At 45.3% G+C, this 22,671-nt stretch overlaps 2 protein-coding genes and 1 long non-coding RNA gene across 3 annotated transcripts; all 3 read left to right on the top strand.

The window, feature by feature from the left end:
- The first annotated feature begins 304 nt into the window (after window positions 1-304).
- On the top strand, window positions 305-11,439 carry LOC119026755 (zinc finger protein 271-like). The gene is made up of 3 exons (XM_037111295.1): window positions 305-534; window positions 3,824-4,663; window positions 9,590-11,439. Exons 1-3 carry the CDS (start codon window positions 343-345, stop codon window positions 10,451-10,453), a joined length of 1,896 nt encoding a protein of 631 aa, XP_036967190.1. The 5' UTR covers window positions 305-342; the 3' UTR covers window positions 10,454-11,439.
- LOC119026762 lies at window positions 6,941-8,607 on the top strand. Its single transcript, XR_005077229.1, has 2 exons — window positions 6,941-7,068; window positions 7,893-8,607. It is a non-coding gene; the product is annotated as an uncharacterized LOC119026762 (long non-coding RNA).
- Window positions 11,440-19,430: 7,991 nt separating the features above from the next.
- psmb6 (proteasome 20S subunit beta 6) lies at window positions 19,431-22,289 on the top strand. Its single transcript, XM_037111292.1, has 7 exons — window positions 19,431-19,602; window positions 20,244-20,311; window positions 20,400-20,465; window positions 20,999-21,064; window positions 21,165-21,294; window positions 21,390-21,534; window positions 22,102-22,289. The coding sequence occupies exons 1-7, from the start codon at window positions 19,504-19,506 to the stop codon at window positions 22,227-22,229; spliced, it is 702 nt and encodes a 233-aa protein (XP_036967187.1). The 5' UTR covers window positions 19,431-19,503; the 3' UTR covers window positions 22,230-22,289.
- Window positions 22,290-22,671: the final 382 nt, after the last annotated feature.

Raw genomic sequence — 22,671 nt, forward strand, 5'->3', positions numbered from 1 at the left:
CGTCAGGATGTGGTTATTATGGAAGGATTCAATATCTAACCGTCATGTATCATCACAGTAACAGAGTTACAGACATCAGCAGCTGTAAACACTCAAATAAAACATTATAAAATCCATCCTGTGGTTTGGTGCCGACCTGTATATACGGAGTAGTTCATGTTTATAATCATCAGAGAACGTTCCAGACATTGTTTTTGGTTCCTCTGTGTTTCCTGAATGTATCCGTACGTATGTGAATGTGTAAATCAGAGACATTAACTTACAGCACTTTGTAGAAGGATCTTTATAAAGTTCACTCTGTTTACTTGTATTAGTTCACGGGGCGGAGCTGCCACATCCAAGATGGCGGCGACGTCGACGTATCGCAGAAGCAGGCGTCTATGTGCATGTCTGTGCTTTCTCCCGTCCACAGAGCGGAGTGAGGAGGAGGAGGAGGAGCCACCGCAGCCATTTTGTGACTACAGGACTGAAGGTAGAGTGAAGAAGACGAAGAAGAAGAAGAAGAAGATGAAGAAGATGAGTGCTACCACGAAGGTGAGTGTTTGAACCGTGTGTGTGTGTGTGTGTGTGTGTGTGTGTGTGTGTGTGTGTGTAGCCTGTTAGCTGCAGCATCAGTGTCTAAGTGGCCGTTTAACATTTAATAGCTAGACTGGATATGTATTGCCGATATCTTTAATTCAGTTCTTACTAGTCTAAAAGAACATTTCAGATATCCATCAGATATCCATCCATTCTGACTAGTGAGAATACAGTTTTGACTAGGAGAAATGCTGTTATGGCTCTAAAATGCAATTACAGAGAGGAGTGTGGTCGAATAATGTTAAAACGGCTTGTCATACAGTCTCAGCACATCCAACACGTAGTCCCGTCTGTGTCAGTTCGGACCTCGTGTCTCAGGACGTTTAATTAATCGATCAGACTTCATCAGTAGAATAACAACGACCTCATCCTGAAACCAGACATCTGTTAGCATGTTAGCATGTTAGCACTTTGTGTCCTCTCGTCTCAGAGTCTGTTGATGTGTTTTCAGTTGAATGTGTGTAATAAGCTGTGAGGTATCAGGCTGAACATGTTACAGGTTCTATTCATCATTAATGTCCCACAGTTTAATCCTGAAGCTCTTCATGTGCTAACAACAGTTAGCGGTTGCTAACAAGTGTCTGAATGAGACTACAGAGGTTGTCGGGGACATTAAACGTCCTCACAGCAACACGGAGACTCATCTACTCACTAGTCCGTCTTTACAGGCCACTTTAGTTCCACACTGTTCTAACTCTGACTTTACAACTTGTTCATTGATCAGTTTATAGAAAACCTGGATAGTAGACTCTTAGTGGTGGAGACGTTTCAGTCATGTGACCGTGATGTCGTCTGTTTGTAGCCTAGCATTAGCTTCTTACTGCTACACAGTTAATGTAGCTTCACACATCACAGAGTTCATCTGTGGAGATTATCTGGACACACAGAACCTGGACGGATCAGAACCTTCAGCTTATGTTCTGTGATAATCCAGAATACAGTTCAATAATTTCAGAGTCCCTGCAGATATAGAGAGTTGAAGTCACGGCCCTCTGGTGGACCCACAGGACCGGATGTGTTCCAGTAGAGAGATGATAAAGTACTGATCCGGTCTGAACGGCGTCATCAGTCACATGTGATGTTTGTCAGTTTGTCTTCAGACTGAAAACACGTCGTCATTAAAGACGTCACAGAGTCTTAAACACTGTAGAGCTGCTCCTGTATATCAGCTCACAGAACAGAACCAGAACTGCCGTTGTCAGTATGAGCAGATTTATTGTGATGTTCATCTTGTTCAGAACCTTTTCTGACCCAGTTGGCTCCATGTTGGTTCTGGTGCCGTGCTGATGAGACGATGTAGTTCACTGAGATTTAACACTAAACTACATGAGGTTTGAATTTAATGTCAACAAACTGACAAACATTGTGTGAGATTCTGACCCAGTTCAGACCGGATCAGCACTTTATCTGTGTGTATCTGACTCCAGCTCTCTGTCACGGCAGGTGAAGACTTCATGTTGTAATCTGGTCGTCTGATGACAAAACACTTCAATGTGTCGAACAATCAACCAAAACAAACAGAATCTGAGAGTTTATTGTCAGAAATGTGGATTTATGACAGAACTTCTTCAGCTTCTCTCAGACACAAACATAAATAAGAAGTTGTATAAAAGAAGTCCGTCGTCGTCACACAGCGGATGTTTTCCTGTGACATCACGCTGATGGTTTAAAGAATCATTTTTATCCTGATTGATCAGCAACTGAAAAGACAACAAATAGTGAAAGTCTGAAGGGACAAATGTCAAAGTACAGCAACATCTGATGAGTCGTTAGCTTCTGTTAGACAGCAGCTAACATTAGCAATCAACCACTTCCATGCTAACATACTGCTGGACACATTTCTTTAATCCTGGAGGTGAAACACGCTGCATGTAATCAGACATTATTGTTAGCTAGGAAGTAGCTGAATGCTAACGTTAGCTAACGGGTTATCAAATATGTTTTTTTACCTCAAGATATGTCGGGATGCCCCTCCAGGTTTCACTGTGCAGTAACTTTACAGCTGCTGCTCGACCTCCAAGTGATGAGAACAGTTTGTGAGATTCTCTTTGTTTATATGAGCTGAACAGAGCGGCACTCTGAGCGTGATGTCGGAGGAAAATGGCTGCTAAACAAGGACTTTACATTAAAACCTGGAGCAGCCCAGTGAAAACACTTCTCTCACAACGTTAGCTTGTTTTACACATGGCGATGTAATTACATGGTTTGGTCACTAAGGAGACTGGTTCAAAGTCGGATATTGATATTTTCATAAGATATTTTTTGGGTGTTTATTTGCTATCTGAAGGATTAGACAGGAAGTTGTGGGACAGAGCGAGGGGGTGACATGAAGCGAAGTAGGACCTTGTTAGTCATCAGTCATTAATACCATACATCACTACTAGATATCAAACGAGATTCAGGCGAGAGGAGCATAATGAGAGCAGCACTACAGTCCATCAGGTCAACTGTGACAAGTCATCTTTTATTTCTCTCAACGATTAAACTTCTTGTTTTTGTAAAGTTTAACATCAAAATGAAGTAGGTGAATCTTTCTCAACACCTGTTTCACAATAAAAGCCTTGTTAAGAAATGGAAGGTTTCTGTCCACTGAAATACTAAACTATACTATAAACTAAACTATATACTTTTATTTTGAAGTGTTACAGAAAGTGCTGCATTACAGTGTAATGCTGTAACTTTGAGAGGACGAACAGGAGCAGCTACCAAAATGATGTTGAACAGTAATGAGCAGCAGTGTTAGCTGCACCAACTCGTTACTGAGTTTACTCCTGTGCACTTCAGTCTGACTAGTTCAGTGACACTTCGTTGAACATCATTCAATTCAATTCAGAAAACTTTATTTGTTAATTAAAGTGTCAAACTTATTAAAGACAGAAGCACCTCCTGTGGAGCCGAGCTAATCAGCTACTCTCAGGCTCCTGCAAACCAGCAACATGCTGCTTCTTCTCTCTGCCTGACAAATACTGTTTCAGTCTGTTAGCACAAAATCAAACTAACTGCAGCTCACCCACCGGACCGCAAGAACCCTACTCTAGATACGGGGCAGTACCAGAGGTGGATAGAGAACAGAAGTTGAGCAGATTCCAGTAGTTTGTTAGCAAACATTTAAATACGAGAAAATTACATGCTGAAATAAGAAATAATTTGCTAAACTACAGATGTATGAAGACTGTAGTTGGATCCCTGCAGCTCGTTCCACCATCAGATCTCACTGACTCACTTTCTCTGTGTTTCTGTCCAGGAAGTGAAACCACACAGCTGTGAGCACTGTGGCAAGTCCTACACAAGACTGGCCTACTTAAAGGTCCATCAGAGGATCCACACGGGAGAGAAACCATACATCTGTGATCAGTGTGAGAAAGCCTTCAACTCATCAGGTGAACTGAAGATGCACCGGCTCACTCACACTGGAGAGAAACCCTACCGCTGTGAGCTGTGTGGGAAAAGTTTCACTCAGTCAACTCACCTGCGCAGCCATCAACGAGTCCACAGTGGAGAGAAACCATACTGGTGCGACCATTGCTGGAGATTCTTCGCTTCATCAGGTGAACTGAAGGTTCACCAACGCAGACACACTGGAGAGAAACCATACAATTGCGACCTTTGCGAGAAGGCTTTCACCACATCCGGTCAGTTAAAGATCCACAGAAGAGTTCACACTGGAGAGAAACCATACAGCTGTGACTACTGTGACAAAGCCTTCACTCAGGTGTCTGCACTAAGTAGCCACCAACGAGTTCACACTGGAGAGAAACCATACTGGTGTGATCAATGTGGGAAAGCTTTCGCTAATGGAAACAATCTAACGCTTCACCTCCGTGGTCACACAAAGGAGAAACCGTTCAGTTGTGACCAGTGCGAGAAAGCCTTCACGTCATCGAGTGATTTAAAAAAACACCAACGTTTCCACACTGGAGAGAAACCGTTCAGTTGTGACCTGTGTGGGAAAGCTTTCAGTGCATCTGGTGAACTAAAAGTCCACCAACGTGTCCACACTGGAGAGAAACCGTATAGCTGTGACCAGTGTGGGAAAACCTTCTCTTACAGTAGTTCTGTCAAAGTCCACCAGCGACTCCACGCTGTACCCACGTGAACAGTTTAGAGAGCTAAGTCAGCTGTTTCCTGTTTCCTGGTGACAGATTCATTATAAATCTTCTCTCACAGAACCAGCTGCCAGCTGTCCGTCTGATTCTCTGAGCGTATCCAGTCCTTTCACCAGTGTTGGCATGTTGTCTGTGTTGTGAATCAGTTTAATCTGAATCTGACGTCTCCACTGCTCAAAATTTGTTACAAGGAGGAGCAAACAGTCCAAGATGTGGCTTAATGAAGAAATCTGACCACACTGGTTTTGAGAGTGGAAACCTTAATAACATGAAATACTTCACATTCATTTACAGTCACTAATGACATTAATGAAATGTGGGACCGCTGCTTATTTATTCTCAGTAGAATAGGATGGATTAACATTTTAACATCAAAGGTCTCAGTCATCAGGTCATAATTGTTCGAAGTTCTTCAGAACTTAGTTGATTGATGAAAAGTCCAGTTGTCTACGATACAGCACTCAGACTTTCCATTGTAATGTTTCGTGTTTTAATTTTAAATGCCTCAGGTGAGTGATAAGTTAGCTGAATGTTCCTCTGGGCCCCCTGGCAGCTTGGTGCTCCTGGATCCTGGGCAGAACCTTCTCCAACAGGGGAACATCTGGAGTCTCTCTGAGGAGCTGAGGGAGTGAACACAGGGACCTCTGACCTCAGGAGATGTTTCACTCCAACAAACACTTTGTTTTCTCTTCAGACAGAGATGACGCCAACATGGACGGACTGTTGGACGTCTCTGAGGACCTACATCATGTTGATGAGCAACATTCCTCTTCTCCTCTGCTCTTATTCACCCCAACTGTCTGAAAACTGTCCAAACTGTAGATAATCATCGTGTGCATGATACCACATTGCTTTTTCATGAGTTTTGGTAAAAACTTAAAATAATTCAGTGATACTATGTGTTAATGTAGATGTTCTCTTATATCATTCCAATCTCATGTTTTTATTTTGTGTTATTTGATGAATTCATATTAGAAACTCTTTGTGCTTCCGCTGGTTCTCAGGATTCGTCACATACTGACAACAGAATTAGTCTCTGGATTGTTAGAAGTTTAACTTCCATCATTTTCTTAAAAAAAACTAATTATTTCCCTGAAAGACAGAAGCCAGTTGTCTCTCCTCACAGGGATGTTGATCAGTAATCAATATGTTTCACCAGAAAGACATCAACGACTGTAAGATCCCACGTTGACCCTCCGGTGACGAAGCCTCACTTCTCTTGTGACTGTCGACCAAACAAAAAGCTCCAGAATCAACTCTGACCTGAGAAGAAATGGATCGATTCCCTGAAGTCACAAGCAGAACAATCATCAGTTGATCTTGTTTCTCAGAGAACACGTGCTTCTTTCATCACCCTGATGAAGAGCGACTGGCTGCGTCTCTGAACCGACAGTCATCCTTTGACTGTCACCATGGCAACTGTCCATCAGTCAGCTGATGACGAAACAGACCATCGTGTGTTCTGAGAGCTGATTCTAACACGGTCTTTGTTTTACTAATGTTCATTCAATAACTGCTTTTTGTTTTGTCCGTCAGAACATCGATTCTTTCTTTCTCTGTAGAAGTCTAATAAATATGAATGAAGTCGTGTTTGTGTTTTCCTTCATGACAGATTGAGGTCAGTGTGAACAAGATGTAAAACTGTTGCATGTGATTAATTTCTCTCCTAACTAACAGGAGTCTCGATCAGATCATAGAACTTCTTCAAGGCGACATAGTGAAAGAAGCAGAGTCGGTTCTGTTGAAAGAGCTGTTAATGTTTGTTGTTGGTGGAGCCAGTTGAACGGTTCTGAATGTCTTTAGGTCCAACACAAATATCTATTCTGTAAGTAAAAGTATTTCAAAGTGATCTTATATAATAAACACAATAAATGTCATGATACATTTAATTAGAGCAGTGATGTGATGCGGCTTGTCTTTCTGTTACACAATGAGCAGCGTTTGATACCTGAGAATGAATGTAATGACACTGTATGCTTTAAAAGGCTTCATGAGATTAAAGCTTTGTAGTGTAATTAATATATATATATATTAATATATATATATATATACACACACACACACACACACACACACACAGATATCACTCCGCTCTGCTCCGAGCCGATCCCCTTATGCGCATGCGTTCTGCCTGTCAGAGAGGGTGACCTCCACTGTGCCTGTTCAGAATGACTGTCTGACTGTTTTATCGTCAGTCATTCTGAACAGGCACAGTGGAGGTCACCTTCTCTGACAGGCATGGCGCATGCGCAGAAGGGGATCGGCTCGGCGCAGAGCGGAGTGAGGAGGAGGAGCGACCGCGGCCATTTTGTGACTACAGGACTGAAGGCAGAGTGAAGAAGAAGAAGAAGAAGAAGAAGAAGAGATGAGTTCCCAGAAGAAGGTTAGTGTTTGGATGTGTACCTGTGGTGAAGTTGGTCTCTGGCTGGTATCGGTCGGAGCCGCTCCGGGTCAGAGTCGGAGCCGGTACCGGCAGTCAGAGGTTCGGTCAGTGAGCTGCTGAGCACCGACTGACTGTAGACTGACTGACTGTAGACTGACTGACTGTAGATATTATTTAACCTCCTCTCCACCCACCATGACACCGTGAACATCACACAGCTGCAGCTCTCAGAGGAGAAGACGTGCTGCCGCTCCACATCCCAGACTCCGTTAGTAATCCGGTGATTTTAAGAGTTGTTGCATCGCGAGGAGACTCTTGATCAACTGTGTGAAACAGTTCTGGCACATTTTAACTCCTCGGAGCCTTCTTGTAAATTCGGCGTTAAGTATAACACATTAAGATGTTACTGTCCTGGTAAAAAGCGTCTGTTTCATCACAGCATCACTGTGGAAGCCTGTGACGTCAGCCAGTGTGTGTTACTACCTTATTTACCTGTTTATACCTGCAGCCCTGATTACAGGTCCTCTGAACACGAGACCATAAATATACAAACAGTGAGTTCATCCATCAGTTCAGGTGATTTTAGGAAGTTGTGAATCAAATGTTGATCTCAGCTGATCATCATGACAGGACCTCACACACACACACACACACACACACACACACACACACACACACACACACACACAGAACCACTGACTGTATGTTTATGATCTCATGTTCAGACGACCTGTAACACATTTAATAACTGGACCAGGTGACGTGTCTGCAGCGCTTCTATCTGTAGGTTTGATCCGTGATCAGAGTTCTTCTTCTTCTTCCAGCTCGTGTGTCAGAATCAGTGTTGTAACTTCCTGTGCCGTGGCGGCCATGTTGGATCTGACAGTTTCACAGAAATGTCTTGGAGGATAAAATGAAGTGATGACGCTTCGTGTCCAGAGGTCAAAGGTCACAGCGGCCACACGTCCAGGAAGCTTCTGTGTTCTACATCTCGTCTGTCGTCGGGTTCTTATGAATGGTCACCGGTACACTGGATCAGAACCTGCAGGGTGGACAGTAAAGTTAGAGTAAACTTAGAGAGTAAAGAGTCTGTTTGTGTAAAAATAAAACAGTTTGTTTGTGAGGTTGAAGAAGTCGTTTCAGTCAAGCTCAGCTGTGACTGGGGGGTCCGTCAGAGACAGAACCAGATATGGTGTACTGTTGGGTTCACAGCTTACTGACCGACCAGAACCGCTGCCCCTCTCTGTTGTTGTTGTCAGTTTGATATGTTCACATTTCACCAGATATCCAACAGCACTTTCTCTCTGAAGTAACAAAGAACTCTCAGTTATACCAGGTGAATCTTTCACTTGTAGACAGGAAACATCGTGACTCGTATCTCTGGAACAACTACAGAAGTTCTGGTACCGTTTCTTTCTCTTCATTAGCTGGACTGGGTAACAGCCGACACCAAGAACCCGTCTGATACTGGTGTGTTTTTACTGTTAACAACTTCTTTCACTTCACGTTTAGGAATAAATCATTCCCTCAAAACTTAAAGTGTTTGTTATTTGTGTTATTTCTTTACAGTCTGTGTGAAATTCTTCTCGTTTGAATGAAGTTTCCAAAGTTTGCTGCTGCGTTTCGTCCTTTTCCTCCTTCAGGTGGCTGAAGTCCTCGTGCTCCTCGTGATGTCGACACACCTGTCCAGACTGCAGCCCTGCATGCTGAACGTGTTGTTCAGGTGTCCTGCTCACCAGCCTGGTGCTGTTAGAATACATCTCACAGAACCACCAGGATGTTCTGCCTCTCCGGGCTCACAGCATCTGCACGAGTGGCTCCTGTAGTTTAACCAAAGGACCATTTTGAGTTCTGACCCGTTGAACTTGCCGTAGCCGGTCATTGTGTCATCGGTTGCATGTGAAGGCTGTTAATAAGCCACTAATGCATTTTACAGTTAAAGTGTTCTTGTCCAGGCCCGGTGGATCTTCTTGGTACTGGTTGACAGGAAGTCCATTGATGAGTCCAACTGGAACATTGTGGGTCATGTTAGAAACGGGCCGAGCCAAATGTTTTCTGATACTCAGCTGCTGAGACAAGGGCTGTTTTTATATTGATACCATGACTGTAGAGAAGAGTTCTGGACGGGAGTCTGGACCTGGACTCTTGGTGGTCCGACGGGCCTCAGATGGTGTTCGGTCATCAGGTCTGATGCGGAGCAACGTCTGCTGCCGGTTTGTGTCTTTTCTCCTGGAACTCTGTCAGGAGAAACTTCTACAGGCTCGTCATTAAACTGGTGGTTCTGTATGACCCAACAGAACCTCCACCTATCAGCAGGCTGGGTTTACACACATCACACGCTGTTGTCTTGTTTCTAGAATGAAATATGTCCAAACTGAGACGTGTTGTTAACCAGCTGCTCACTGGTCCGATAAGTTATTGGTTGTATCGGACCCGGTACTGATATAGGATCGGACCTGGTCCGTCCTCAGTGACGCCTCACTCACCATGCTGTTTCTCTCTCTGCCTGCTTTAGAAACAGCGGAGACGCCCGGAGCAGAAACCTCAGCAGTGTGAGCTCTGTGACAAAGTTCTGGCAACATCTGGATCTCTGAAGGTCCATCAGCGGCTCCACAGCGGCGAGAGACCGTACAGCTGCGACCAGTGTGACAAAGCCTTCACCTCATCCGGAGAACTCAGGAACCACAAACGGGTCCACACCGGAGAGAAACCCTACCGCTGCGAGCTGTGTGGGAAGAGCTTCACGTCCTCCACTCGTCTGTGCAGCCATCGCCGCGTCCACACCGGAGAGAGGCCGTACTGGTGCGAGCAGTGTGACCGGACCTTCACGTCGTCCAATCAGCTCAAGATCCACCGGCGAGCCCACACCGGAGAGAAACCGTACGTCTGTGAGTTCTGTGCGAAAGCCTTCACGACATCCGGGATCCTGAAAGTCCACCGCCGTGTCCACACCGGAGAGAAACCGTACAGCTGTGAGCACTGTGGGAAAGGTTTCTCTCAGTTGTCTCTGCGGATCAGCCACCAGCGCGTCCACACCGGAGAGAAACCCTACTGGTGTGACCAGTGTGGGAAGTCTTTCTCTAAGGGAGACAACCTGACTGTTCACCAGCGTCTCCATTCTGGACAGAGACCGTTCAGCTGCGACCAGTGTCCCAAAACCTTTGTGTCGTCCGGCGACCTCAAGAAGCACCGCCGCATTCACACGGGAGAGAAACCTCACAGCTGTGACTTCTGTGAGAAAGCCTTCCACACAACGAGTGAACTGAAAGTCCACCGACGTGTTCACACGGGAGAGAGACCATACAACTGTGACCAGTGTGGGAGAGACTTTGCTCAGCTTTACTCCCTCAAAGTCCACAAACGCACTCACGTTAAAGATTTATGAACTGTTTTCCAGAGCTACGCTCGCTGTTTTACTCTGCTGTCTTCCACTCAGCGTCGGTACGAGAGGTGTGACGATGCGCTCAGCTAACGAGACGATGTTGGTATCACGAGAACGCGATATTTCAGCACTACTTTAGGAAAACTCCTCTGATGTTATATGACTTTAGAAACAGACTTATTCAATCAGAAGTCACACAGTGCAGAACAACACAGGTCCATGTTGAAATGTTTTAATTAGTGATCATGAAGAACAAACATTAGCACTGTGAAACAGTCTCAGCTTGGCTGGCTTCTCTCCTGTAACACTAAAACCCCTTGTAGAAAGACAAGGAGGCACATTTAGCTAGCTTGCTGCTGCAACAACAAGCGGACAGCGAAGACAGTTACAGAGACCGAGGAGACGCTGCAGCTCCTGGATCTCGTCTGGCCGCCTTCAGATGAAGTGATGGACTGACTGCTGTGATCAGATGTTTCCTGGTTTTAAAATTCCCCGGTTGTGGGTCGCACAACAGTGCAGGTCATCAACACCTCCCCCCTCTCACACAGGGGCCGGAGCATCGATGGCCTGGATTTAGACAGCAGGCGAGGCAGAAACAAGTGGACCCAAAATAGACCCCCAATTTGCCGGCCTCTGTCTAAAACCAGATCTAGCTGCTAAAGGGATGGGCAAATGGCGGTTTGCTGCCCAGAATAAAGTCAGCTTCAGTTTTTCTTTTTCAGTTCAAACCATCATCACAGTTTAATCCTGTCACAGTACAAACACGGACCGACCGACTCGACACCGAGCTGACAGCTGCTCAGGTTGTTTCCTGCTCGCTGCTGTTACAAACTGATATCACAGAAAGTTTCACCTCATCACGAGAGTTCGTCACAGCTCCTTTAACATGTTGTATGATGGCTAACTGGAATATTTCATTCTTTAAGGTGCAGTTTGTCAGAATCACAGGTAAAATATTTAAGAATAAAAACTTGTAATGAAAATGTAAAGCAACAAGATCTTTTTTACATTATTCCAAAGAAGTCTGTGTTGCAGGTATATCTGCTGAAGTTAGCATGCTAACAGCTAGCCCTGATCTGTCCACCAGCCCCACAGCTAGCTGAGCTAACGAGCTAATGGCAGCTAGCAGTTACATTATCGTGTTGACGTTTTATCTGCAGCATGAGTTCTCAGAGGTGGATAATTCTCACATGTAGCTACATGTTCAGAAACACGTCTGATATTAAGTCCATGATCGCTCCGAGTCACCAGCCGTCTGTTGGAGGAAGAAGGAGGGATGGATGATTTATTCTGAAACGTGTTTCCACGTGTTAATATAAGACACATCAGCTCTGTGAACAGTCAGCGTGTGTTGACTAACACTAACAGGCTGAACAGAGAAGTAAAGATCGTCAGAGTCGCAGGTCTTGCTAAGTATTTCCTCGCTTGTTTCCTGTTTTTCTGATATACCGCTGAAGAAGAGAGATTTTGTTTTGATGAAGTTTTTTGGTCAGCTTGTTCTTTTAAAGCTCGTTCATTTTGTCAGTGTTTTGTTTTCCTCCACTGTGAAGCGTTTTGATGATTTGTGTCTCAGCTCCGTGTAGCGTAGTTTAACTTTGCTTTTCCTCTTTGGACTGATTTTCTGATTATCGTCTCTCAGGCCTCGTGTTGTGTTTCTGGTTGTTGGTCTTCTGTCTGAACAGACCAGGTTTTATAATTTATAGTCATTTCATTGTCACTCATTCTGGAGAAGATATTAGAACATTTCAGAATAAAAGCCTGTCTACACCGAGTCCTCCTCTGTGCCCAGGCTGTTAGCTGTTAGCTGTTAGCTGTTAGCTGTTAGCTGTTAGCTGGAGCTAACTGATGCTGCTACCAGCGGAGATGAATACTGACTTTACTGAGAAACGTTCTTGTTGTTTAGGGGGGCTGAAGAATATTTTCTTGTACTGGGCCGGATGAAGCCACAGCTCGGGTCCGTTCTGACGCACCGTGGCAACTGTGGCAGCAGCTGGACATGATGATCATCAAGGTTTCTGTCTGATGCTGTAACAGCCACAACAAGATCTGTAGTCACAGAGCCAGCAAACACAACAAAGAGGAACACAACAGAACAACACAAAATAGTTATTGTTCATACTTCAAACTGGAGAACTTGTAACATGATTAGCAAATGCTGGACGATAATAACACAAATAATAATACTTGGGTTATATTCCATTTAATATCAGATTAACTATAATCAGGTGTTGATGAAGCCGTTTGGTCGTTGCATCTCCGGGTCTAATGTGCCTTATATTGCAAAATGAGATACTTCATACAATGAAGAGATGAACAAAGTCACTATCCTTCCTCCATCACACTCACCTAAACATCCTCTTCTATGGATATTACAGCTCTCAGATTGTCCTAACACATGGATGTGTGCACACAGATTTGAATTAGTTTCAGCTTCAGTCTTCCTGATCTTCAGCCTCTGACTGATGCGTGTTCTCATCCTGACCCTCCAACTCTTCACAAAGACTCACATCACATATTGACATTTGTTGTTCCAGAGTTAAATAAAGATTTATTTAAAATCAGAAACCAGAGTGAAAGACACAATGACTGTCTGCTTACCTGCAGTTTAAACCTTGCAGACTGATTTATCTGCTGGTATCGAGCTCTAATCTGGTAAATCTACCAGATCTATCCAAATACACCTTCATGACATCCACCTGCTCACCAGATGCAAAGATCTTCTTCAGCTCTCATGCAACAGGACTGTGTTGATGTGCACCACACAAAGAAATGACCATTATTCACAGTAACGTGATGTTTAACTGAACGTGTATCAACATATTTTAAAACTCTGAAAAGAGTTTTTGGATCCATTTGTAAGTCAGAAGGTTGCAGAACGCTCCTAACACACCAGCTGGTGACCAGTCAACTGTTCTACTGCACCCAATCGAGCCAGTCCAGAACCGGGCCTGCCCTCAGGTGAGGTTCTGACCCCTGAGGGACGTGTTGAGTTCTGTTTCTACCTGATAGCTGAGTGGGAGGAGTCTCACACACAGGTGCTGCTAATGATCAGTAAAGTGACGCAGCTTGTTCTGTGGAGCTGATGTCAGCTGAGAAACTCACGACTGTGTGTCAGATTATTCTGCTATGAAACCCATCAGGTCCTTTATAATAACAGGGTCAGCAGGTTATGGGCTCAGGAAGTTTGGAAGCTGATGGAGCCGATTATGTTTCGACAGAGATGAAATGAATCATGAGTTGTGGGAGACGAAGTGTTTGGCAAACCTGCGTCTGCTGAACTTAGAGAGCTCCACGCCGGGTGACTCCGCCCACGAGGACGCTGAGGACGCAGGAGAACAGACGAGGCTGCTGAACTGATACGACTGCTGGATGATAGAACCTGTCGCTTGTTATCAGAGACGCAGCGGATGTTGGCAGAAAGGTGCTTCAGGTCTGAGAGGCTGTTACGCTTCAACTGATGACAGCGTGACCAGAGTGAGAGGAAGAGAAAACATTAACATGAAACTTATTTATTATACCTGCGGCCAGAAAGGTCACAAAGACCTGGAGCTCAGTGAAGCCAGCGACGGGAACAGAGACCACAGACGATGCTGCAGCTTCTGTAAGAGCTGCACACATAAAGATGCAAACAGCAGCGAGACAGTGAGACAGTGAGACAGTGAGACGAGGTGAAGCAAGCGGCTGATGGAGAGGACAACATGTTGGCTTTCACGGGGGAAGACGCTCCGTCAGCAGAGTGAAGCAGAAACACCTCATGTTTGACTCGGGAGCCACGAAGCACATCGTCACAGCCGAGTTGGCTGACGGAGAGAAGACGAGCGTAAACCTGAGAGACGCTGAAGACAGACAGTGGACATGATGATATATCACTATATGACATGATGCTGATGGAGGAGGTGATGTCCAAACATTTTCACAGGACGTTCTCTCAGCAACCAGCCAAGGAGCGACTTCTCCGTCAGAGGAGGTACGACAGACTGTTTACCTGAACACACTTACAGGTGATGCTGATGAGTGAAATGACTGCGACAGTCAATCATGGCATGAAATCTGCATCACTGTAACTATGATGATGTTTTAAACCTGGAATGAAAATTACAGGTGAAACTGAGAAGTGAAATGTGAAGCAGTAGCAGAGATCCAGGTGAGAGAGCAACAACTGAGCCTGTCCATGCAGACTGGACCTGTAGAACCAGCAAACGCAGTTCTGACCGCCGCGATTATCTGCCAGAGATGTTACAGCAGACAGGAAGAAGCCAGATACGGTTTGTTGGTCACGACAGGAAGTGACCTGCACATCTTCTCTCCCACACAGACACAGGACACAGAAACAGGCCAGAGAGGTTTATCACAAAGAACACAGCTGAACCCACAGAGACACAAATACCAGCATGTGAGTGAGAGCAGACACAGTCGTGATAATTAAAGTATAAAGTATAAAGTGTAGCATCGCAAATAACAGACCCAGATAATCATTAACACACTTTCATGGTCAGTTTGTCTTCTGTGAACACAACATTCATCTGGATTCTGAACTGGAAATGCAGCATTTTCTTCCAGTTTGGTCCTGATTGTTTCAGACCTTCTGCATTAATCACCTTATTATCTCGTCACTGCAGCAACAGACAGTCAAACACCTGAAAGTGTGAAGGACACGTTCACAATCCAAGATCTTGGTAAAGTTAAATATTCCTGGGGACAGATTTCATACAGAGGGAGGTGAAGTCAGATCACCGCATGAGGAAGCAAAGTGGAACTTGACAGTGACGTGAACTTGTTGATCCAAACATGAAGGGATGGAAGTTTAATCTCTGGATGATGTGAGAACACTGAACCCAAAGAACAACATCAGGTGGGTCATGCTGAGAGCGACAGCTGCCTCAGAGCTGCAGGGCAGAAGCTGTTATCCAAGGGAGGAACCGGGTCACAACATGTGCTGGTTCTGAAGGTTTTCTCATTTCAACACAACTGGTCATATACAAGGTCTCAGAGGAGAAGTGAATCTTTGTGACAGGTTAAAAACAGACCAGTGATCTTTGGATCTGTCCTTCATTTAGACCAGGTGAGTCATTCAGAACAAGTCCTGAAGTTAAAGAGCAGCAGTCCCAGGTGTGGGCCACAGGGCCCGACCCGTGTGGCTTCTTCTGGGCCCATAACACATTATTAGAAACCGAGCAGGCTGAGAAGTGATGTTTGGTACCGATGATCATTCAGTAAAGATGAAACTTGTTGTGTCAAAATACCAACAACCAGCAAAGAAATCAGCCAAATTACAATTTAAAGGAGGATGTTCTGTTCTGAAGTCCAGCTGGAGGAAGTTCTGTTCTGAAGTCCAACTGGAGGAAGTTCTGTTCTGAGGTCCAGCAGGACCAGGGGTCGGCAACCTTTACCACTCAGATCCATTTGGACCCGTGTCACTCAGTGAAGGAAACACTGGGAGCCAGTGAAATAACATTTCTGCATATAACAGGATTTTATTTTGTGCTATAAACAAACTATAATGTTTTACATGAAATCAACGAGCGACTGCAGGGAAATGAAATAACATCTCTGCATGCAACAGAAAAAAGACGCTGGGCTGAAGTAAAAATACTTAAAGTCTGTTTGAATCCTTCTTGTAATAATGAAATAAAACACACTGAACTTAAATGATCCACCGGCAGGAAACAGAAACACCGTCCTCTCTGTGATGTCATCCTGGCGCCCTGCAGTCAGCTGGCAGCCTGAATAATAAAAGGTCTACTTCACTGAACAATGAAAAAACATGAATATATGCAAAATAATAGGCAATTAAAATATTGATCACAGTTGGTGAATGTGATTCTGAACCTCAGCACAGCGTCTGCACATCGAGGCTGTAGGCCGTCACCTCCATCAGGACTGTCAGCTGCCATCTGTGATGTTTGTTTTAATAAAGTTGATGTTGGAGAACATCTGCTCACGTACACATGTGGATCCAAAGTTCTTCTGGTCTGGGAAGGTTCTCAGTATCACGCCGTTTGTGATTCTGAGCAAGTACGGCCTTCTGACGTGAAACATCTTCAAGGTCCGCTGTCTTTGTCGGTGTGTCAGCCAGTTCCATCTGAAGATCAGGTGGACTCACACCTGGAAATGCTGTCGTATTCCACAGGGATGGATCGAGGCTGAGGGGAGTGACAGGGAAGGATAATGTGTTTGTTTCCTCTCTGAACTCACTGAATCGTTTCCCAAACGTTGTTTGCATTGTGATGACTGCAGAATGTGAATACTCCAAATTCATCATGCGAGCTTCTCTGAACTCTCTCAGACTGGGGAAGTGTGACAGTGAACCTTTCTGTAAATCTCTGGTGAATCTCTCTCGAATGCCAAAACCTCCTCCAGCATGTGCAGAGCTGTGTGTCCCCTCCCCTGCAGAGCTGTGTTCAGTGTGTTCAGTGTGTTCAGGAAGCTCTTCCAGCCACTCTGGCTGCTCCAGCTCAGCAGGAAGGTTTTCACTTCTTCCAGACACGCGGCAAAGCGTTTCAGCACCTCACCTCTGGACAGCCACCGGACTTTGTTGTGCAGCAGGAGATCTTTCGCCATTATTCTACTGACAGTGTGAATGACAACATTCATTACTTCTGTGCATTCCTTTGGCTCTTAAACAATTCAGAACAGCCTCACAGACATCCTCCCCCCGTGTTTGGCCTTTTAGTGGTATCAACTCAATCATTTCTTCCTGTGGCCCAGCAGAGTTTACATACCGGCAGAACAACCTCTGTCTTTAGATTCATCACATGTTATTCAGTAGGCCACAGCTGAACTGATGTCTTTGATTTGCTGTCTGGTGATTTGACAGTCTTTGCAGAGAGGGGCATGTCCCTGATTCTCTGCACAATTTCACTCTTGTTTTTAAAGTCTGTGAATAGATGTTCTGAAATCTTAACGAAAGATTCTTTTATATATTCTCCATCTGTGAACGGCTTCCGGTGCCTGATTATTTCCTGAGCGGCAACAGAACTATCACATGTACTTTAAACTGCTGACTTCATCCACTTCTTCAAGTGATTTTTGCTCAGATCAGCCTTCTGTGTCAGTTCCGTGTCTCTCATCTCCATCTGGATATTTTTGAGCAAAGGCTGCGTGTTTATTCTGGAAATGTCTTGACATTTGACTTTTTGTTGTTAGCTAGTTTCTCATTACATATTAAACACACTGGTGAACCAGTTTCTCACTGAACGTCTGTTTTCTTCAGACATGTTGGGGTGGAAAAGTTAAAGAAACTGCAGACTGGCGCGTGTCGCACATCGGAGGTTGTGACGTGTATAAAGAGCGACAAAAATATTTTAACACGTTTTATTTAGATGTTACAAGATCGCCATAATCTTCATAGAATTACATTTTCAAAATGAACGAACTAAAATAAAATACATTTTAATTAAATACTCATTATGTTCAAAAGCTGAGTCTCATCAGAGGGATCAGAGAGCTGCAGGTTGCCGACCTGAACTGGAGGAACTTTACTTGAGTACTTTATATTTCCACTGCACTACATTCATCTAAAGCATTTAGTTCATCTGCAGATTTAGATTAGTCAGTGTTTATAGGGTATTAACTGTGTGACCAATCAGACGGCGTTGTTTGACAGGATGTTGCATCATCAAACTAGTCAGAAATGTATTTCATCTGCGATCTGACAGAATAACCACGATACCGTTGATCAGAACACCTGAACATCAGCCCTGATAATCGACCTGCCTCCAGCAGGCGATGTTCACATTTCATATCACAATATTGTCGCGGCCAAACGCCGTGACAGACGATATTATTGTCTCACGGCAAAGACGACGTGAAGTCTCATTCAAAGACCTCAGCTCGCCGGTTTCTTCAGCCTCACAGTAGAAATATTGGTGACAAGCTGGCGTTTTTCTCGGTTAGAGTCATCGTGTCTGTATGTTTTGGTGCAGTGTGCATGCAGCTGCATCAGGCCAGTTCACCTGCAGTGACCTCCGTCAGCCCGTATTATTCTAAAACTCCCGTCCAACATCTCATGGTCCTGGTTTGTGAACTGTGGCACAGACGAGCCACCTCGAGCCACACGGTGTGCATGGACGGCCTGCATACATGACAAACCACGGGAAGAGATGTTTCTGCTGTGTGAGCGATGTGAGCTGAAGTGTAATGAGGAAACATACTCAGTCAAACAAAGAAGGCAGTATAACTATCCTGTCAAAGAAATCCCTCAGTCTGTCGTGGTGATGTCTTATAATCTGTGTCAGAGTAATGTGAACCCAACACTTCCTTCACTTCTGGTCACTGGTCACACTATCACTGATCTTAGACTACCTAATATCACACCTTGGTTAAAGAACTGGATCCATTCTCATCAAACACAGTATCATTTCTACAGTTTTTAGATTGTAAGACTGGTTATTTGTTTTGTATGGTGTTTCTGTGACAGAGGCGTCCTGTCACCTGCTGTTAACACTTTTATCATCTCTGTAAACCTTTTATTCATAGAAACAGATGCATGAAATCAAGACCGAACTTCTGTGTTTTTCATAAAGAACTACGTCATTATTTTTCATGTCTGAACTGTATGGAGAAGAAAAAAGCACTGAAACTTTGTCGGTCAGTGGAGGAACCTTACTGAAGACCAGCAGCTCTCCCTTCACCTGTTTTACTCTGATTTACTGACTGTTTTATCTTTTCTTTCTTTCTTTCTTCTTATTATTTAATTCTATTATGTTTTCTGTCTGATTTCTCTCTTTCATCTCATACAGTAGGTGATATTCGCACCTTGTGCCAACACGTTGTGTACAATAAAGTTTTTTTAAACTGAGTTAAGGCCCCGCTGCAGAGGTGTCCGACAACATGCCTGAACAAAACTCTTCTTGTGTCGCTGGTTCAGTGTAAAATTTAAAATAAAAAGTATAACTGAAAGAACTCTGACGGTGTGTTTACTGGTACTGGTTTATGGTTTTGTTAGTAACACACACACACACGCACACGCACACACCGCTGGTTACGTAAATCAGACGCACCACCGTCACGTACAGCGCCGCGCGTGCCCGCTCCGTTCACATACAGACAAGATGGCGGCGCTAGCAACAATGATGCCGAACTTTGGACAAAAGGTATCTGCCAAAAGCGAGCTGGTCCCGGACTGGACCAGCCAGGAAGTCAGCACCGGGGTGAGTAAACGGGCTGTGGGAGCGGGGTGGACCGAGCCGGACCCGGTTCTGTTCCTGTGGAGGGTGTTTAAGTATAAACAGCGGCTGAATGAGACAGCACTTCTGCAGCGGCTAACGGCGGCTAACGCTAGCAAACTGCTAATAATTGTGAGTTTGGACCAGAGGAGGAACAAACAGGACCGAACCAGACTGGACCGAGACAGAGGAGCTGGTTTATAACAGTGGCAGAAGCGGGACAAGCCGCTGGACGTGTTCGTACATCTGTTGTCAGCTGTCCGATAATAAACAGGCGTTGACCCGCTGATGGTTCTGATAAACAGACGTTGACCCGCTGATGGTTCTGATAAACAGACGTTGACCCGCTGATGGTTCTGATAAACAGACGTTGACCCGCTGATGGTTCTGATAAACAGACGTTAACCCGCTGCTGGTTCTGATAAACAGACGTTGACCCGCTGATGGTTCTGATTATACCTCATTAGCTCTCAGTGCTAACTGTGCTATGAGCTAACAGGAGAGCTCGTGTTTGACTTAACGGCTGACAATCATCATTATGTCAGCTTCAACTGATACAGAGGACTGAACTTGATTATAATGCTCAGTAACCTGTTTGTCCGTCTGTCTGTCTGCCTGCCTGTCAGACCACCATCATGGCGGTGGAGTACGATGGAGGAGTGGTGATTGGTGCCGACTCTCGAACCACCACAGGGTGAGACAAACAAAAGACGGAGTATAATAAAGCTGTGTGTCGTACCCAGTCACCTGAACCTGTCTGTCTCTGCCTGTCTGTCTCTCAGAGCTTACATCGCCAACAGAGTCACAGACAAACTGACTCCCATCCACGATCGGATCTTCTGCTGCAGGTCAGTGGCTCTGATGAGCTCCCAGACCCGGAGCTGTAGAGGAGAGCTCAGGAACTGTTCTGTATAAAACCTTTAGAGACTTATCTTGGAACTCAGGAACCTTTATCAAGCTGAAATCTTCTGATCTGGAACTCCAGAACCTTCTCTCAGAAACCCAAATATGTCTTAATGTAGCCCAGGTTCATTTAAAGATCTCTGTAGGAACCTAAGTTTACAAGGCAGAGCAGAACCCTTTTATTAGAAGTTTCCTCCAGACTCTTTGTTGTAACTCTTAGAGAACACAGGAACATTATCCAGACCTAGAACCTGTTTACATGAGCTATTTAAGAAACAACAAAGATCTTGGAGGTCCATAATCTTTTGATATGAAGGTTTTAAGGAATCAGAAGATATTTTTAAGAAGCTCAACATTTTCTAATCCAATCCAAGAAGCTCAGAGGAACCCAGGAACCTTTTATAGTCCTACCTGAGAACCTTGTGTGTTCCTGTTGTGTGTTCCTGTGAGTTAACGTGACGTCATGTGACGGCTGCAGGTCCGGATCAGCCGCTGACACTCAGGCCATCGCTGACGTGGTCACCTACCAGCTGGGCTTCCACAGGTAACACGCACGCACGCACACACACACACACACACACACACACACACACACACACACACAGGTGTTTCGGATATTAACCTGTGTGTGATCCCACCCCTAGCATCGAGCTGGACGAGCCCCCATTGGTGGAGACGGCAGCCAATCTGTTCAAAGCGAGCTGCTACCGCTACAGAGAGGAGCTGTCAGCCGGGATCCTGGTGGCAGGCTGGGACCGCAGGAAGGGCGGACAGGTACCAAACACCTTTACACTGATGTACACTGAGTGTATACAGCCCGTCTGACTGCTCACCTGTCTGACTGCTCACCTGTCTGTGTCTTGTGTTAGGTGTACTGCGTCCCCATTGGTGGGATGTTGGTGAGGCAGCCGGTGTCGGTGGGCGGCAGCGGCAGCACCTACATCTACGGCTTCATGGACTCCAACTACAAGCCCGGCATGAGCAAAGAGCAGTGTCTGGAGCTAACTGCTGCAGGTACACACTGCTGCTGCAAGGCATGCTGGGAACTCTACTCCCAACACTGTAGACACGTACACACAGGCGAAGCGTTGAGTGCTCAGGCTCGTCGCTGTGAGGTTCAGACCGGCCCATGAAGTGATGGAGGTGAACGAGGCAGCTGCTGTTTGTATCCTGGAGGGTTGTGATGACGTAGGAAACATTTTCTCTCCAGTTACTTTAATTCTCGTTAGTCAGGATTTAATCCCTGAACGTTACAGCCTGGCTGAATCCAGGAAGATGATTCTGACACAAGGAATCTGTCCAGAGTTACAGAGTCACCAGGGAACGATGTGCAGCAGTACTGAGGTCCAACAGCCCGAGGCCAGTGATGTCGGGCGGCTGTCAGGACAGAAGATGGAGCGCTGACCTCACAGAACAGAAACACTTCAACACGTAGATCAGAGGCCTGAACCTCACAGCGACTCAGAAGTTAATGTTAAGCAGCTCAACTTCTGACTCACCTGGTCCACCGTGGTCCAGCAGCCAGTCACATGTTTATATGTATTCTCTGACCCGTCTGTCTCTGACCCATCTGTCTCACAGCTCTGTCTCTGGCGATGGAGAGGGACGGCTCCAGCGGCGGTGTGGTGAGACTGGCGAGCATCTCGGAGGACGGAGTGGAGAGACGGGTCATTCTGGGGAACCAGCTGCCCAAGTTCTCCACACACTGAACACACACACACACACACACACACACACACACACACACACACACACACACACACACACACTCTCTGCTCTGTCAACATGTTGTTGTGTTAATAAAGGTTTCACTTGTTCTTTGTCGTCCCGTTCTTCTTTAAACAAACAGCCTCAGGATTAGCTTAGCTTAGCTTAGCCCAGCATGAGGAAGAGATGCAGTGAAACCAGGCTTTTATTGTGAAAAGACCTTAAATGTGTTTGTGTGTAGTTTGTCGGCACGTTGTTGGTCAGAAGAGTCCTGATGGTTCTCACACGTAACCTGAAGACCACACTAACCTGCCGTCAAGGACCTGGTGTCCTCCAGAGTCCTGCAGCTCAACACACACACACACACAAGGCTGAAGTTCTGGTTCTTGGTCCAAATCATGTTTTTCACTCTGTTTCCTGTACTGAGACCACACAACAGTCAGA

This window comes from Acanthopagrus latus, chromosome 10, assembly GCF_904848185.1.
Source record: "Acanthopagrus latus isolate v.2019 chromosome 10, fAcaLat1.1, whole genome shotgun sequence".
NCBI classification, from domain to species: domain Eukaryota; kingdom Metazoa; phylum Chordata; class Actinopteri; order Spariformes; family Sparidae; genus Acanthopagrus; species Acanthopagrus latus.

Bases quoted from the DNA above. Each gene is read 5' to 3' on its own strand.
- LOC119026755 (XM_037111295.1), top strand. From the start codon at position 343: ATGGCGGCGACGTCGACGTATCGCAGAAGCAGGCGTCTATGTGCATGT. The intron at 535-3,823 runs GTGAGTGTTTGA...GTTTCTGTCCAG, and splicing joins AGATGAGTGCTACCACGAAG to GAAGTGAAACCACACAGCTG. The intron at 4,664-9,589 runs GTACCCACGTGA...CTTTAGAAACAG, and splicing joins TCCACCAGCGACTCCACGCT to CGGAGACGCCCGGAGCAGAA.
- psmb6 (XM_037111292.1), top strand. From the start codon at position 19,504: ATGGCGGCGCTAGCAACAATGATGCCGAACTTTGGACAAAAGGTATCT. The intron at 20,312-20,399 runs GTGAGACAAACA...TCTGTCTCTCAG, and splicing joins GACTCTCGAACCACCACAGG to AGCTTACATCGCCAACAGAG. The intron at 21,065-21,164 runs GTAACACGCACG...TCCCACCCCTAG, and splicing joins TACCAGCTGGGCTTCCACAG to CATCGAGCTGGACGAGCCCC.